This window comes from Dermacentor albipictus, chromosome 1 (genome assembly GCF_038994185.2).
Source record: "Dermacentor albipictus isolate Rhodes 1998 colony chromosome 1, USDA_Dalb.pri_finalv2, whole genome shotgun sequence".
Lineage (NCBI taxonomy): Eukaryota > Metazoa > Arthropoda > Arachnida > Ixodida > Ixodidae > Dermacentor > Dermacentor albipictus.
In genome coordinates this window covers 462,737,004-462,754,850 of record NC_091821.1, presented here as the reverse complement: position 1 = coordinate 462,754,850, position 17,847 = coordinate 462,737,004, and the positions used below count along the sequence as shown (strand labels likewise).

Genomic DNA, 17,847 nt, shown 5'->3' with positions numbered 1-17,847 from the left:
GTTCCTCTAGAAAAAAAAAACTTAAGGACGCTTAAGCTTCGCCTTCAAGAGTGGAACGCGATAGGATTAACGCACCCCGTTCGCACCGCCCACTCGTTCGCTCGGCATGCTCTTGAGTCACACAAAGACGAAACGTGCGCCTGAGCAAGCGGAACGACCCAAAGAACTCGGTGTCTAGGAGGGAGAAACGATCTACGCGAACCAAACGTCGTGATCGGCACGAACAGCCGGGCCCCGACGCGCCATAAAGGCGGACGCGATCATGGGGCTGACGCTTCGATGGGATCGTCCTCTATCTCGCGGACGCATGACTCCTCGTCAGCAGCACGGCAGACATCGCAGGGGACGCTTTCCCACCATACGCGCTACGGCGCAGCGATCACGTCAGAGGCGTCCCGCATCGGACGATGCACCTAGGAATCGCGCTGTGAGCGGCAAGAGGAGCCGCGTCGCCTAACACGAGGGTTCGAGTGACGCACGCTGGAAGTTGGAAGGGGACATAGCGAGAAAACTTATTAAACGCAAGGGTATTGGGGCACCCTCGCACCGGTCCCCGCACGGCCCCAATGCGCTCAAATGAGACGAAGGGGGGAAGCGGGCGAGCGGCGCGCCTCCTGTCGGGGCAGCGCCGTACATTGCGAGGAGGGGGTCTTCCATGTTTGCCGCAAGATGGCTCTGCGTGTGCGCCAAACGCAGAAGAAATGTAGCGGAAACGTACTTCGCTACGCGTTTAACGGCGACTTATGTAATTTACATGCTCATAATTACCGACATACACCGCAGTATAACTTTCTACGGCACGTTTCTAAGGCAACGCCGCATTCGCTAGAGACGCTTTTGTCCCGGATTGAACCATCAAACTCATGGCTGAGTGGTAGCGTCTCTGCCTTACTCTCTGGAGGCCCTGGTTCGATTCCCACCCAGCCCATCTTGCAAATTGCTTTTATTTGTGAATTGCCTTCCGCCATTTATCGCTCACGGCCAACGCCGACGACACCGGCTTTTCTGCGACACGAGCTCCTTTAACGCTGTCGCGTTAAAAAGATCCTACAAACGGCGCTTATTTGCCCTATGGCGGGCGGAAAAATGCGAAAGCATTATGTGCCCCATTACGCGAAAATCCGGCGTTGTCGTCGGCGGCGTGCTCAGAATTGGTACCAAAAATTGCCGATGGCACGACCAGTAGAACACATAAGAAATGCTCGGATTAACATCAAATTTGTCAAGCAGCTTTCTGTAAATAAAGTCAATTAATGGAATTGCGAAGAAAATTTGCTACCGTTCTGTCTGGTTGCGAGACGAGCACGCTTCCCCGATGCCACGGTGGCTCCCAGTTACGGTTCACTTAAGTTGTGCCTACTGCGTGCGTCATTGCACTCGTCACATCATTAACTCCCGCGTGTCACTTTCTCTTCGTATTTCTGCCTTCTCGCCACGTGTTTTTTTCTCAGAGAGCACCGGTAGGTGGCGCGTTTATGCCGTCGTGTCTCGAAAATAATGGCAAAAGGAAAACCCGAATAGCCAATGAATGTATCGAGGGCAATTGACGTTATGACTTATTGGGGGCGAGCTCCACCACAGGAAAAGGTGGCGCCGCCGTCGGCGTCACGTGGTATGAGGGATCACGTGGACACAGCGGCCGCGTCGGCTGCTTCTGAAGTGGCGATGCGAACTGAAAACCAAAGTTAAAATCCACCTGCGTTGTGGTTCTGACTAAGTGGGGAGGTTTTCCTGCTTTGGGTGTGTGCTTGATAACACTTGAAAGACCTATAATAGGTAGTCGCTGCCTTTGAAGGATTGCAATACGGTACGCTACGGCTCGGTGCCGCAATGCCGGGCGTACACAACGGAGCCCGGTGTCCGCCTTCACACGTACCCGCAGGATAAGAAGCTGTGTGAAGCTTGGATTGCGAAACTTAGAACCGCAAGCAGCCATCGGCCACAACTCGAGTGTGTAGAGAGCACTTTCTCGAGGAACGCTTCTGGTACGGTGTCGGGGCTGCGATGTTCGGTGAGTAGCAAAATTGAAGAGCGCGCTGAGACGCTCGCCCGCGCGCGCGGCCCGGCTATAATATCATGAAGGTTTGGTCTATGAACTGGTTGATGCTAGATGCTGGCAAGCTCACTGGAATGGAAAGGGAAAGATAAGAAGCACGTTCAAAAAAGGCGTGGCATATGCTCACGCTTGTGTAGAATCGAACAATGAAATGTACTGGACTATTAGAAAAGAAGCAGCGGATAATTGCTTGCTGAGAATACCGATAAGCACACAGTGCGACGCAACGTGAGAAATGATGACATTGAAATGTCCAAGACTAGAGAAAAAAAGAAAGATTGAATCGTCACGACGGCACATCACAAGTCGCCGAAGTAGGCGTCGAAGCCCCTACTTATAACATAAATTATTTTTGGCCAGCTCTGATAGCGTCCACGAAACAATATTTGCTTGTGTAATGTCAAATGTTGATATGCTGCGGCCTGAAGCTCACGGCACGGAGTGAAAGCGCGCTCGCAACGAAAGCGAAACATTGTGCGCGGGCATGAATGCAGAAGCGCAGTCGGTCACCGCGAACCCGTGCGATTGCTGCATTGAGGCTTCATTCTGTTATGCTCAATTTGGTTATACAGACAGCCCACTATAAGAACATATTTCCCAAAGTTCACTCTCAGCGATTGCCGACGTTTCACGCAAGAAGGCGGTTCGGATGACTTCATCGCGGTGACCGCGCGCAGTATTCGTAAACAGACGATGTCTGTAAACAATTATCTGCTTTCTGTTTGCCCAATAATATTGTTTATACAGTAAAAAACTGCCTTCGTATCGAGAGTACTTGCAGAAATGTCCAGGCGTGCTCCCGCGTGGTGTTTTTGTTGAGCGCCGACAGCCAAACGTATATGAGGAGCGCGCCGCTTTACCCTTAAAGGTACACTAAAGAGAACAAATGATTTATTCTGCATCAGTAAAATACCTTTCTGCAACACCAAGAACACCACTCTTACCACCGTAATACGCTTGGTAAGCGAGAAAACGCGCAAGAACTAAAGACGGGCGGCGACGCCTCCTTGAAGTTCCCGCAACTGGTCACTGTGACTTCATTGAGTGTGATGGCATCTTCTAAGGACTACTTAGTTATATAGCAGCACAGATTGACTACATTGTGTTTTAAAAGAACGAAATGTTAAACATGGCAAGTTTCGGGTATCTTTACTCAGCCAACGCGGCCCAAATGCGAAAATATACTTTGGAATCCCTGACGTCACACTGACGTACCGGCGTTGGGGTTTCGGTCATCAATTATTTATTAAAATTCGCAAAAAAATAAAAGTTTCAAAAAGCGAAACTATCAAGTTTGCAACTCCGTAACTCAGCAACAAAAAATGATAATGCAATTCTGTGAATTGTATCCAATAGTACATCTAAAGCGGACAAAATTGATATGTTACACATGAATCTAAAAAAAATTAATAATATCGAAATACACGTTTTGCAGAACCCTTGTAAACAACGTAAAAAATTCACGTAAGATATAAAATGACACATACAGTTTGTCCGCTTTCAATGATCTAATGGATGCCGTTTACATAAACCGCGATATCTGCTCTTGATGCAGCACTGTGAATTTGTAAACTTCATGCTTCTATTCTTTCAAACTTTCACAAATCTTTTTAACAAAATTCAGCATCTAAATCGAAATTCACCTTCCAACAGTCACTAGAATTTACCTTTCTCTCTCAAATGCAAAAAAAAAATTCAATAATATCGGTCGAGGACTGTTGTTATCACAGAACAAACGTTTTTGCGTTTTACATGTATTTGAATAGGCTGCGTTGGTGTTAGGGCCGAGCTAAAGCTTCCTCTTAATACTACACAAGCGAGGCACTTCCAACAGACAGTGACTCCGTCTGTCGGAAAATCCTCTCTAAAATGTGGAAACCTGTTGGAATAAACTCCACTTGGTCCGATTGGTTGTTACTTCTCATGTTTCACCGGGGTTTGAACATTTTTACGGCGGCAGGTGTCTGCTTTGTTGCCAAGGCTATATGGCCCTACCTCGAGCTCTGCAAACACGAACAAGCACTAGTCATCGGACGCAGAAGACCTTATCACACCTGTCAGCTAATTATACAAAGAATGTGCACCCCGGCTCACCAACGTAAATCTCATTTATTTTATATAGCAAGACAAGCTGACCAGATAACTTTAGCATTTCTAGCCTTGTTCTATCAGTGCAGAATATCCGTATATAGCTTATGAAAGCACGACAGACGTTCCTGCTTATATATTATGAGATGCTGTATGTGATATATACTACAACATGAGTCGCAGTGTTGAGTTGCCTATCAAGGTCGAGACAGTCAAGTATTGTACATACCTGTAGCAGTGGAGCAACCCATCGAACAAGTGCTTGCACCTTTCCGGAGGCCCGCTACGCACACACACTTCCTTTTTTTTTTTTTAACCTCAGGCTCGCTTGAAGCTCTTTGTCTTTAAAAAAAAATCTGATGCGGCTCGGTGGGCAGGCCGGCCGTTTGCACAGACAACGCAGCTATTTCCGCGATTTCTATGCTTAAATCCTTCAGACCACGATCAGAATAAGGTGATCGGCAGCAGAGGCTCTTTTGGCTTCCATGAAACACCTAGATTCGACACCACAACAAAGAAATGTGACCACAGCACCAAGCGAAAGAGCCGCCGCTAGCCTGGATGCCGTAGCCATATCTTAGCTCAAGTAGCGGATTAGAGAGTTGACAAGTGCTTTGATTGCGCCTCCGCAGCAACATTTCACGAGCCATCGGTGGTGCCGCTCTGCAGAGCTCTGCCACGGGCTCCCATGTTCCAACTAGCAGTGGCCGCACCTGCACATACGATTAAAGGGTAACAATACATGAACGATAAAAAAAATTTCACCGACAGTCATGATCAGCTCCCCCTATGCGTGTTTTCATTTCGCGATGGCGTGGACAAGCTGTCTCATGCAGCATGTTGCAAACAGAGCAATATCGACAAAATTCCATTGAAGCGTGGTAAAGTCTACATTGGCCAAACAGGTCGATGCGTCAGTGACCGGATGCATGAGCATTATGTGTTGAACAAGTCTCTAAGAGCTGGTCACCTGGCTTTTCACTGTCATCACTGTGACTCTGGATCACTTTTTGAAAATGAGACGATTCTTGGCACTGGAAGGGCGAAAACCGAAAGAGAAATACCAGAGGCATCCTGTATCAGTGTACAAGAGCAAGGAAAATGCATCAGTGCTCCTTTGATCTCACTGAGTGATAAAGAGATAGCTTTTCTACAAGGCTGAGCTTCAAAGATAAGGAGTAGAAATAGATAAGGCAAAATGGTGTGTTCATGAATTTAAAGAATATCGTACCTTGCTAGGAGCATAGCACATGTGTCGGTGGTTGATGTCCGAAAGTTGATTCGATTTTTCAAATATATGTCAATTGCTAGTCCAGCATTGTGGTGCCTCTTCTTTCCGTGATGTTTGCGTCTCAATTTTTTTTTTGCTTGTTTCCTCAAGTTACTTAGAGTTACATGACCCATATGTGTTTTCATAAGTGACTCATTATCTCTTGGTCGCAGGTGTGAGTATTCACAATGTTGTCCGTCATGTATGAAATAGATCATTGTACTTGGAAAGAGAGGTTATGAAATGTACAAAATTTTGTCACGCTTAAAACCTTCCTTTTGCTAATAATGTGTTACAATACCCTGCTTAAATGCATTATTTTGAGTTTCTGCTCGAGGAATGGCAGCTTTTTTAAGAATGAAAAAGAGCTGAGCAAGCTGGCAGGAATTCATGGTAAGAAAAAGCAGACAGAAGAGGTATGAGACAGTTCTTTTAGCGTTGTTTAGTTCTTTTTTGTTCCCTCGAATTCGTGTTTTGAGCTCCTGCCTTTTCGCGGCCTTTTTAGATTACTAAGAGTTTACTGGCATCATATTCCTTTTCACCAGGTTGCCACATGCTCGATGTGTAAGGCCTGCAATTGAGAAACACCTCTCACCTCTTTTTGCTGTCCATAGCCGGTGTACTGAATTGTGGCGGAAAATTTTTGGTCATGCTATATACAAAACCAAATGGCATTGCCTTCCATCAATTTTTGTGATTGAAGAGCTTTCAGCATTACACAAGTACAATGTGCACTTTGATAAATACAGTAAGCAACTTGGATAAGCCTTCGTCTTACAATCAATTTTGACAATGTTACATACCTCCTACCATAGTGCACTGCTTGAAATCAACTTATGCTGGCACTTGAAGGGCTATAATGTATACTAGCTGCAAGATCTTTTGAAGCTGCTATCCACACTCAGCAACCAGTGATAGTACTGCACAGAGTGGTTACATAATTTGTCAATATACGAATTTCAACATACATGCCACAAGAGTGCATGGCTTTCATTACTAAAATGCCAACTGTGCCATTTTGCTACGTTTATGTTGTGAGTGACATTGAATAATTGTTGAATATTGAATTTATTGAATTGCATCATTGAATTGAATTCAATAATATGCATCACAACATGAATTTTTCTGGTTGCGTTTACCTACAAATGCTTTCAAATATTTGTTCCCTTTTATTGCACTTGAATATGCCAGAAACGTTAGGAAGTCTGTCGCTAAATGGACCACAAGCCTGCAACCATAACTGTCACTGAATCCACTAACATGAACAATTGCCTGTTTCACATACAGCAATCTTGTAGCAGACTTTTTTGCAGCTGCGACATCTGCATACACGGACTTTGTATTGTGGTTTCACATGCATCAATTGTTGCGACTGGAGTTTCCACATTTGTGAGCACCTATTAGAAGACTGAATTATCGTTGGCATAGCCCTATAATGTCAGTTTTGGTGAAAGCTAACTTAAACAAACTAAATATTGTATGATGGAACTTTTTGGCATTTTAAAATCATTACTCTAACAAAGCAAAAGTAAACCTGCAGACGACTGTGACATGCCTGAAAATTCGCAGTGCTGTCGGTTTCTTGTCCATGATGCACAAGTGATTTTGCTGGAAAGTTCAGCACCCCAAACAATAAAAATTGAGGCAGGAACTCTCCACTAGGGAGTTGTCATCTAGTGATAGCATTCCTTGGGACATTTACTTATGAAGTTTATACTCTACTTTTGAGACAGACACTGCCATATTTTAAGAGATAAGCAACTTCAAAGGATACCATGCATACTATACAATCTCCCCAATAAACTCGTCTTATCACCCACCAACCTTGTGTTTGGGAAATGAAATGGCCAAATAGAAATGTGCCAAGCTTTTCAACGCACTCTCTTGCCTGCGAGAATTTCATAAAGGGTGTTCTATGCCACTTGTCGATGCATGCTTCAGTGGCACAATGGTTTCAATATCAGGCTTCTGTTCTGGACATCCTGTGTTTGAATCCTGCGATTGAACAATTTTAATGGTGTTTATTTAATCATTTACAAGGCAGTACATTGTTTGAAATGACGAGTTACAAAGTCGCGAAGCCATTTGAAGCCATAAAGTCAAAGTTTAGGCCAATCTAGGTGCTTTCCGTAATTCCCATGCTGGCTTAACTCAACAATGGCTCAAATGGGAACCATTGCAGCTCCCTTAGACACTAGCGCCAGAGTTCCCTCTAGTAATTATTTTATAAAACTCTGAATTTTTGGCTTTGGACGAATGTGTGTCGGCGGCTTTCTGACAAAATATCGCATCAAAGGTGCGAGCACCCACAAGTAGGTGGCACCAAGCGTGCAGAAGTTTGTGTGTCCATAGAAATCCACCTATTCAAGCCTAGGCGGTGGTGCGAATTTCTGGAGACACGGAACGGAAGAACAAACGGAATGCAGCAGCACGTGATCACGGTCACATAGCCAAAAAATGCTAAGTGTTAAAAAGTTGTTAGTGTTTCTGCAGCTTCACTACAAATTACACATAAACACATGAGGATGGTGGTGATATGCTACTAGATGGCATGCAAGAATGATTATCCAAATTTTACATTGGTGCCGTTTCGACATCGTTATATTGGGATCAAAATATTAACAGATGATTACGATGCTCCCCAATGCTATGTTTGAGCGCAGCTCTACACGTGTTTTCATTTTGTGATATAATCGCTGGCACGGACAATCTGTCTCATGCAGCACGTTGCAAATGGAGCGAAGGGTGGTGCGACTGTCTCACTAATCGGGAGATCGCGAAAGGCAGCAAGCACGTGGGTGACACGTGGGCGTGATTTAGCAGCTGTTGCAGACAGACCTCTGTTCATGGAGCACTTCGTTTCCATGTATGGCATCGGTGGACGTGCTACTCTCACGCCATCTGATAGCAGTTGTCAGCATAGCGTCCCTCTTGCGCCACACTACGCTTTTCTTCTCACGCTTCTGCCGTCCTTCTCTACTTTCCACCTTATGGTTTTGCTGCAACCTCCTCCTCATGCTCGTTCATTCGTCATTGCGCTCTGCGCTCGCTCTTTCATTCTTAGCTGTGCTCGTTTGCTCGGTGATGCCAAGGACACCGACGCTTAACTCGGGAACGGGCGCCTATGCGCTGCGTTCTAAAATCTGGGTTGATAAATATTCTTGACTGCACAGCGGCACATCCGACTTGAACCAAAGTTGTCATTTAAATGTTTTTGAAGGTAATAATTAGTAAAGCACTACATACATATTTCTGCCAACCAGATTAAGTACTACAAATCTACCCTACCTCCTCTGTGCTCCTCTCACGCATGTCCTCAGCTTCTGGCGTCAAGCGCAACTCATGTTATCCAACTTCTGGTTCTAAGCAGCTCTGCCATCTGCTACTACTGCGACAGGCAACAGCACTTGAGAAGATGGGGACGAGGATACAACAGGACCTCCTCTCTTTCCAACCTCCTTAACCATTATAATTCCATATCAACAATGCTTAACATCAACCCTTGCTAGGTACTGCTGCTATCCTTCTTGCTGCTGCATAGTGGTGTGAATGTGCAGCAGCAGTGAAAGTTTAGGAAGCAAGACTAGTGTGGGTGATAAATCAGGGTGTGGCAGCACACATCAAAGGTTGGCGCTACTTAGAAAAAGCAGCGGTGCCGCTCGGATGGCGAGGATTTAGTGATTGGCCTATATGAAGAGCAGCGCTGTTGACATGGCACATTGTTGTGGTGAGTAGTAGCAGTGGCATTAGAGTGGACTTATGCCACCCTGTGCAGAAAGTTATGCACATGCAGTTTCTGTAGCCACGCTTGACGTGCATTTTCTTTGCAGTAACATTAGCGCTCACAGTCGATGCTTTCCGTAGCTTCTGCAAGCATGTTCTGTTGGCATCACCCTTGCAGCTGCTGCAGGTTAGTGACCAGTTGGGTGGCGACAAGGTTATGAAGGGCGAACACCTGCAGCCAGCAAGTGTGACAAAGAAGCCAAGCGCTATCGGGCCTGTTGATTCCCCCAGTTGCGGCATTCTGGTTGGTCTGAAGGAGTGCAAGGAGAAATTTGCTGAGGTTGCTGCAATAACATTGGAGGGATATTGTGAGAGGGTTGTGGAGGAAAATCACACGCCTCCAGCTGCTTGCAAAACCACACATACAGACCTGCCAACCTTATCATTTAAAAGATACTGCAGTCAAAGACAAACAATGCTACATCTTGGTGAAAAATATGAAAAAGTGCTGCATAGCTCGAGAGGGCGACGCTGAATGTTTATTACAATTATTTAAGCACTTTGTTCTGAAGAGACACTTGGCCCTCAAATTGCAGCTTGAACGATCTGCACCAGACAGGAGAAAATTTTCCCTGATTACTCCTGAATTATTCATGTAACGGTGGCTGAAATGCAGTACAAATGTTTTGGACAAGTTCTAATAATTGAGCCTGTTTAAAAAAATTATGCCTTGAACATCAGTCAGTGTCTTTATTTGTATTTAGAAGTTTTACCCCTAAACTGGACACAAGAAATCATAATTTATTAGTCCTTATACAACAATCTCAAGCTCTAAACATCTGGAATTTTATGAAAAGATCGTATATTCTGGCAGGTATATATATATATATATATATATATGATTGTCAAAGACAGCATTAGTTTTTGAAATCTGCTGGAATTTCAGAGTTGTGGCTTCAGCGTGCACCTTTACCTTGGCCTCCCTGCTCCTCCAGCTCACATTTCTTCTCTAACTCCTTCGCAGTCTCCTAACCACATCCCCATATATTTTCCCTACATGGGATCAACCCAGTCTACCATTACACTGTCATTGGGATTGGCCCATTTTAGCTGGCAAGTTATTGACCAAACAGACACGCCAGAATCAAAGGTATGGTGACTAGAGGAGTGGGTGTGCTGACCGATCTGTCTAAAGCGTAGTTCGCCACTTCTCCACATCATCATGCAAAATTGCTGCTGCACTCAGTGCAACGGTGCTCTGCGGCACATGTCTTGTACCTTGTGGCAGACGGCGCGCGAGGTATAAAGCACACAGAGTGAAAAATTCATTGGTAGCCATCAGTTTGTGCAATGAGGAGATACGGGTCTCTGTTATTGCATGTTTGGGAGCACTAAAAGAGGTTGAAACTTCTACAATGAGAAGGTGAGCAGCATGGTTAGCAGAAGCTCATCAGCAAGGCCAAATAAGCAGAGTCCGCACAAATAGCGACCGTATTTCTGCCTCAGAGAAGATCAACATGCACACTTATTTGTTTGCTCTGGACTGCAAGTCAGGGGAGCGTAAGGCAGCATTGTTCTCAGCACCGACAAAAACAGCAGGAGACACCGTTTTTGGGCAAAGGGTGCTTTCGGGAACAGTTCCTCAATAAGATTTTACCCATGTGGTCAATTAAGAGGTTCACCAAAGATGCAATCTGGTGCTTCTGCTCAAGCCTGTAATATGGTGCCCAAGAAAATAAGAGCAAGCATTATTTGGGAATGTGATCACAAAATGGTGATTATGACCACTAACACTTGGAGAGATCACAGCAACAAGCTGTGAACTAAGCCTGTGTCAAGACTTCTATGCCAGCTCTTATGGAACTTGTCAGCGCGTATGTGTTGTCTCATGCTCCGCCACTAGATCTGGCAGTGGGAGGTTCCACGGTTGCCATGTTTTTCTGTTAGTGCGAAACTAGCTTGTAACACCACCCTCAATAAAGTTTGATTGGAAGCATGTGAATCTCCATGCAAGGAACTGACTGCACCCCATAACTCTCCAGGAAAGGCAAGTTTGCCTATTGCTTAAATAGACAAAATGTTGCCAGCTATGGCATCAAAGGTTGTAAGGACTTTTCTCTAAGCTTTAAAAAAGGTGAACAGCAAGACTTAAGTTACCCAGGAGCTGTAAATTCAGTACCAAGTGGAACACCCTTGCTACAAACAGTATTCTTACACGCCGCGATGGCTTGGTGGTTCTCGTGTTGATGTAGTCATGGGTTTGTTTACGTGCTGCGACGGCCACATTCCGACTGGGTGGGAATGCAAAATGCTAGTGTACTTAAATTTAGGCGCACATTAAAAATCCTCAGGCAGTCAAAGAGTAATCTGGAGTGCCCCACGACGACATCTCTCATAGCCTGTGCGTTACTTAATTGCTTGTGGATGTTGAACCACATAATTTAATTCAATTCCAGCACTTTGCATTTTTTGACAATAGCAAAATGTCCCACACAGCTCTGCTTGCACTAGTCGGAATGGTATTTGAAGAGCACATCATAGCTGAAATCAGTGACAGTGAAATCTTCAAGCACACCTTTTGTCTACACCACATTCTTCCCTGCGTATGAGTGACGTGCGCGGAACCACTAGTCTGCTGACAGTAGCACTATTTTTGTGTCATGATGCAGAGAAGTGAACTACACTTGATCGACGCGACGACTTTTCTAGACACCATACCAGGGGAGAAGGCAAAGAGTTATGTGCTTGGAGATGTGTATTTGTTGCAGTGAGGATACTTAGGAACCATTTGCTGTCTCAATGCATAATTCTATAGAGAAAAAAGCCAGTCAGTACCACATCTTTAGAGGTAGCACAGATATCTGTACAAGCCTATTCATTACATATGAGCTGTTGTGCCCAGCTGGAGTCTTTGGCTGAGATGCGTGCATCAAGTTGCCCAAAGTGGCTCAATGTGTGGTGTCACTGTGTGTAGCATATGGATAACCAACGCCACCAGTACCTCTGGTTTGCTCCCGACTAAGGCACTACTGCATCTAGCTGACGGCAACCAAAAACATGTACACAGGAACATCAACAAGATGTGTGGAAGGTAGCCAAACAAGTGCTCATGCTCCTAAAAGTTGTGCCCACAGAGAGGTTCGAGGCTTGTCAGCTGTACTTGCGGTGTCGCATGTGTGAAATCAAACTAGGTGAAATAGGCATGATAGCAGGTTTAGTGAAAACGGGCCTGCCAATCAGTCGGCTACTCTCAACGTGAACAGAGAAGCTGGAAAACGAAACAATGGCCCCACTTGTGGCAGCCTCTGCTACCACTGCACCTGACAAGCCGCATCACCACTTTTGCTTTCAAGCCATGCCAGTTTAATGAGCACAGACACACACTCCGGTCGCACTGGTAAGGCTGTCACTTCACGTTGGCGAAGTTTCTCTTTATTCTCGCCGCTGCCCGTAAAAGAGCCGCGAGCAAGGGAATGCAAATGGCGCGCTGCTCTAGAGCTTGCCCCTGCTGCCCAGACGTTGGGGATCCTGAGACGGGTAGTGGATGGGAGCACGCATGTGCGGTGCCGGCGGCGGGGGCACGGTTCCGGGGGGCGCCAGTCCCGGGGGAGGCGGGAGCGGTGGAAGGGGCGCCACCTCCCCCGGAGGCGCGAGGAACGCTGTCGGGGGTGGAGGCGGCGCAAACGCGATGGGAGGCGGAGGTGGGTGCAGCGGGGCCAGGTTGAAGTAGTTGTTGGCCAACTCGTCGGGCGGTAGCGGAAGGGCCCCCGGTAGACCGGGCACGGGTTCCAGCGGCGGGCCGGAGGGGCGACCTTCGGTGCTGTCGGACCCCGACGGCATCGCTTGGCGTGCCAGCGGGCGCCCCCACTTAATGACGAGGCGGCGACCCCCGAGGATGAGCTTGTTGAACGTCTTGTCAGCGGCCAGCTCGGCGCTGACGCGGTTGGTGAACTGCACGAAGGCGCACTGCTGTCTCGCAAGCATGGTGACGCCGCGGATCTCGCCGTACTGGTAGAAGTGGTCGCGCAGGTCCTTCTCCGTCAGACGGTCGCCCAGGTTGCCCACGTACAGTGTGGTGATGGAAGTGTCCTCCGGCGGCTCCAGTTTCGGCATGGCGGCGGCCCGACGCAGGAGTTTGTCGGCGACCGGATCGTTGACGCCGTAGTAGCGGTCGCGGATGTTCTGGTCAGCCAGTGGATCGTCCGGGTCCGTCGGCTTCTCGTGCCTGTACGGGCACTCCTCGCCTCTCTTGCACTCTCCCTTTACCCAGAAGCTGCAAATGTGCGGTCGGTTGCGCTTGTAGTACGGCGTCGTGCGCGCCAGCTTCATCAGGAGATCGCTTGGACTCTGCGCCTTGGCGAGAGTCCCGTACGGTTGGCTGGGGTCACCGTCGGCGACGGCGCGCTCCATGTTCTGCGAGTAGTACTCCTTGTTCACGTCCGACTTGGGCATGTCGTCGCGCAGGCTGAGCGCATTATCGCGCACCTGCACCGGTAGGCCGTAGTCCAGGTCGAGCAGGCAAGTTTGGCAGACGTTCTTGAGCTTGCTGCACGTTTGACATACCTCGGTCTTCTTGAAGCGCATCCGACCACCGGGGCACCATCGGAACACGGTGAAAGGGCGCGAGCATATCTTGCACTCCTTGCCATACCGCTCCTTGGTCATGCGTACGTAAGGGTTGTCGCCCAAGCATGTTTGGCAGAGGATGGGGAACTCGGCTTCTTCCCAGTTGAGCCGATTGTAGGTGTTCGCACTTTTTGACGTCGCCATTTTCTGCTGGCCGCGTCGTGTTTACTTTCAGTGTTGCTACCTTAAAGGCACAAACGCAACCAAAAGCAAGCGTAACAACACCTCCTATCATATTTACAAAGATTACCTAGCAATGTAGTTTATTGAAATTAGGTAAAATTTTGTTAAATTTGTGCACTGAGTTTTGGTGAAAATTTGTTGCTTTGTGTAGCAGCTAAAAATTTAGATAAATCCAGCCCAATGGTGTCGATTGCGGTATTGCGAGCCACAAAAATCAAAAGTCAAAGCAATCCAGTCCTTCCAAGCGCGTGTTCAGAAGGATTGAGAAGGTATGGACACATATCCTATTTCATTTACCATAAATTGGTACCATATAGCGTCTACAGAACCTAGACCCCGGCAGCGGCAACAGGTTTGCAGTGGTCGAGCCAAATAATCGCATAAATAGCGGTCCAGCAGCTTGGCACCATTCTCTGCAGCTGACAAATTCATTCATTCGCGTTTTGTAGTTTTGATGGCGCGGCGTGGCCGTATCATGTCACCAAATGGGCGCTCTCTGTTCAGTGGCGCATCTCGGCACATTGAATTCTTGCCACGCGTTTTGGGAAAGTTGGTAGCGATGAATCCTGCCGTACAAACGCGAGAAGCACGGAATTAGGCTTCCTAGCAAGAGAGACAAACATGAGACAATGTGCACCGCGGCGCCGCTCGGTTGCATAGTGCAACTTGGCGAGGAGCTGATGCTCGTATTCCTTTTTTTTTTTCCTCTTGGGAAACACTTTTCTCGTGAACGACGTCGGCTTTCGCAAGCTCTGCGGACGCGCCAAATGTCAAATAGTCGGCCGCTTCCTCATTGAAATCGCCGTTTCGTGTTGTGGCGGCACCTTTAGGACCGAAGCGTCTGCAGAGCCACGTAATCCTACACGACAGTGCTATAATTACCAAGCTTGACCGCGTGCGTAGTAGTACGCAATCTATACATACTGCAAATTTCAGTAGCTTTAAATCGCTGGTGACTGATGGGGACGGACAGGACAGCTTCGACTTTGTTCCGTTTATTGGTGTGCCTAATCCTTTTGATCCTTTATCCGCGTGTAGGAGTACTTTGCGATAGCTATTAGCGCTCTTCCGTTAACAACGGCGCCATCTGTGCGCCCTTCCCCTCTTCTTTCCCTTACTAAATTGTGAGAAGAACGGCGCGGGCAGTTTCTATACATTCTGCGTCATCTGCTGCGGCCTTGTCTACAGCAGGTGGTGAGTTCATCATGCTGTTAAAATGCCGTGCTACATTGGCTAACTTTGATGCGTTGTGCAAGATGTTATATGTTTTACGTTAACGTGTGTCGGCGTTCGTGCCATTTCCTGCGTCCACTTCGCGGCAAAAGCAACGACGGCACCGTCTTATTTGCTTCGTCTCCCATGGATTGCCAACCGCAGCAGGTGGTTGGCAGCGGCTATTCGAACGCCGGCAATGATACGTAATCATGAATGGGACTGACACGATATGATAATTCATTTATGTGGAAGCAGCCTGTGCTCACTAAAAGCTGTTTACTTTCGGTTTTCTATATTTTCTTCTTTTTGTTTGTGTGGTAGCTCTAAATACAGGCAAGGAATACTTAGATTAGTGTTTGCCTGAGCTTGTTGGTTGCGCATAGCACAATTGGTTTCCAACAGAACGTTCTGGCACGGACAGGAAGAGTCCGTTCATTCAGACAGTTCAGGACAGAAGAGAGAATAATCATTCAGGTAGTAGTCAAGCGTGTGTCATCTCTTCCTGTTCATGTCAGAACGTTCTGCTGGACACCAATTGTACTGGAAACTTACTGTCGATTGTAATTTTCTATAAATTTGTGAAGCTTTAAGCTGATTTAATGAACCTAATTTTATTCTGTTAAGCAGACATTAAAAACATTTTACTCCTCTAAGTGTCTCTGTATAGTTCCAGCATTTTACACCAGCTTAAGCAGTACTTCGGGCAGTGCATTTACCAATTCGTACAGAAATTCTGGTCTAAATTTGTTGATGTGCCTTGAGTTCTTCCCAATGTGATGCTTGGTGGTACGTGCTGCACACTTCTTGTGTCGCCCATCCTGACAAGAAAATGTATGATGTCAAATCAGGGTTGGGTGTGTCAGGCCACAAGAGTCATCACCGACCACTGCAGCAGCACTACAGCAGCAGTACTGCAGCACTCTCCACTGCAGCAGCACTATGCTCCCAGATCATTGCTAGAACGTGGACAACTATCGCTGTACACTGCTACTGCTTCTTTACTTCTGCTTGACAGGTGGTGAAAGAGAGTTTACATTTACTGTGCCTAACAATGCAACCAATTGCTGGTAAAGTTGCACTCCCTAAGAGACACCCAGATTTTGCATCACTGGGCTGGCATTGAAGATATTGAGTGTAGTCACGTTAGTAAGTGGGCATAAAGTCCAAGAAATGCTAAGTCATTCGTGGACAGACTGCACAAAATAGCGAGGGTGTTGCACCATCTTGCATAAAAATTGGATCATAGATGTTCCCATCGTTGGACAAAGAAGGCCGCACTAAACTATGCAGTATGCACAAGTGTCGTTCTGAATTTACTGTACCTCTAGAAGAAATTGATCCGCAACTTGGGTTGATGTCATGCCATGCAAAACTTACACTTGGTCCATGTTGCACAGATCCTAAAGTGACTCTCGGGCTGCCTCTTGTGCAGTACTGTCAGTTCCATTGCAATTCAGAGCCATTCCTACCACCATTATGTAAGACAGCCTTTTCCCTGCAGGAAATGTTTTCAAACAAGCATGGCCACTTGCTGTACCGTGAAAGCGTCATTTGAACATACTTAGCGTGGCTATCATAGTTGTCTGCCGATGGTTCTTGGTGATAATGTGGCTTCCAAGAGTAAAAACTCGCTTGCTTGAGACATGTATGAATTGTGGGTCATGTTATTACAGCCTCACGCGGGGACTTGTTTCCTGCATAGCTCCCACAATTTAAACCAGTGCAGCTGGCACCTGAACACTTCTGCTAGCTTAAGCTTTGGATCCTGTATTAAGGAGCTGATAATGGCAATGTTTGGCAGTTCTTGCATAAACATGTGCATTATGCTTGTGAATGCCCTGCTACCACTGTTGCATGCATACTAAGGAGTGCCTCATTTTGTAACACTGACGCCGAAGCTTACTGTGCGTATGTAACCTGCAAAGCTCTTCATAGTGTTGAGTGCGCGCCCATTTTGGACCTGCTGTGTTACAGCGTATGTATCAGTTTTGCGTACACTATATTAAATGTGTTTAGTAATGCGAAACAACTTATAACTCTAATAAAAATGTTTAGCTGTCTTTTCACATAACAGCTAACGCTATAGGAACAGCTTCAACAACAATGATGAGGGCAGTGGGCATGGCAGAAATGTGCACTCGAGCTTGCTGTTTAGTAAAAGGTACCTCGCATGGTCATTTTCAGCATGAATTTACCACCTTTCATTGAGTCCTGGAACAAGTTGGCACAGATTCATTATGTTGGAAGCCATTGCCCATGCTCTCCATATTAGAGAGCATGTGCAGTGGTGTGCGAGCCAGGTGTCTACCACTCTAAGCATGAGTTTGCCTATCTACACTGTGCATTACTTTGCCATGTCCCATATGCCATTGGATTTGGTAACTTTTTTTTGTTGCTTTTTCATCTTTCTCGCTATTCTGTTTTCTAGTCTTTGATGCTTCACTGTGTTTACTCAGTACTCACATGTCTTCAGTAAACCTTCATGAAAGACAGCGCTCGGTTTCTCCCTTGATTTTTTATTTTTTTTGCTCTTTACAAACACTATTTCGTTTTCCTCTTACACCACTTGTGCTTTTCGATTGATGGTCCCTTCTTTGCATACAGTTAGCCAGCACATAATTTTTGCTCTGGTCATGTGTGTGTTTGCCAGAGTCATCAGGCAGGCTCTGGTAACACTCCACCAACT

At 46.5% G+C, this 17,847-nt stretch overlaps 2 protein-coding genes across 9 annotated transcripts in view; one reads left to right on the top strand and one right to left on the bottom strand.

The window, feature by feature from the left end:
• Positions 1-11,468: 11,468 nt before the first annotated feature.
• On the bottom strand, positions 11,469-13,949 carry LOC135905588 (pre-mRNA-splicing factor RBM22). Its single transcript, XM_065436531.2, has one exon. It carries the CDS (start codon positions 13,905-13,907, stop codon positions 12,630-12,632), a length of 1,278 nt encoding a protein of 425 aa, XP_065292603.1. The 5' UTR covers positions 13,908-13,949; the 3' UTR covers positions 11,469-12,629.
• Positions 13,950-14,126: 177 nt separating this feature from the next.
• The window catches only part of LOC135905587 (tubulin monoglutamylase TTLL4-like), a 94,582-nt gene continuing 90,861 nt past the window's right edge, over positions 14,127-17,847 (top strand). For 3 of the 8 annotated variants that reach the window (XM_065436528.2, XM_065436527.2, XM_065436524.1), the window contains exon 1: positions 14,127-14,215. The gene's annotated coding sequence lies outside the window, so the exon portion shown is untranslated. Of the gene's footprint in view, positions 14,216-15,115; positions 15,141-16,034; positions 16,180-17,847 lie in introns of those variants that run through there. The other 5 variants (XR_010565414.1, XM_065436529.1, XM_065436530.1 and 2 more) reach the window with 3 other exon arrangements.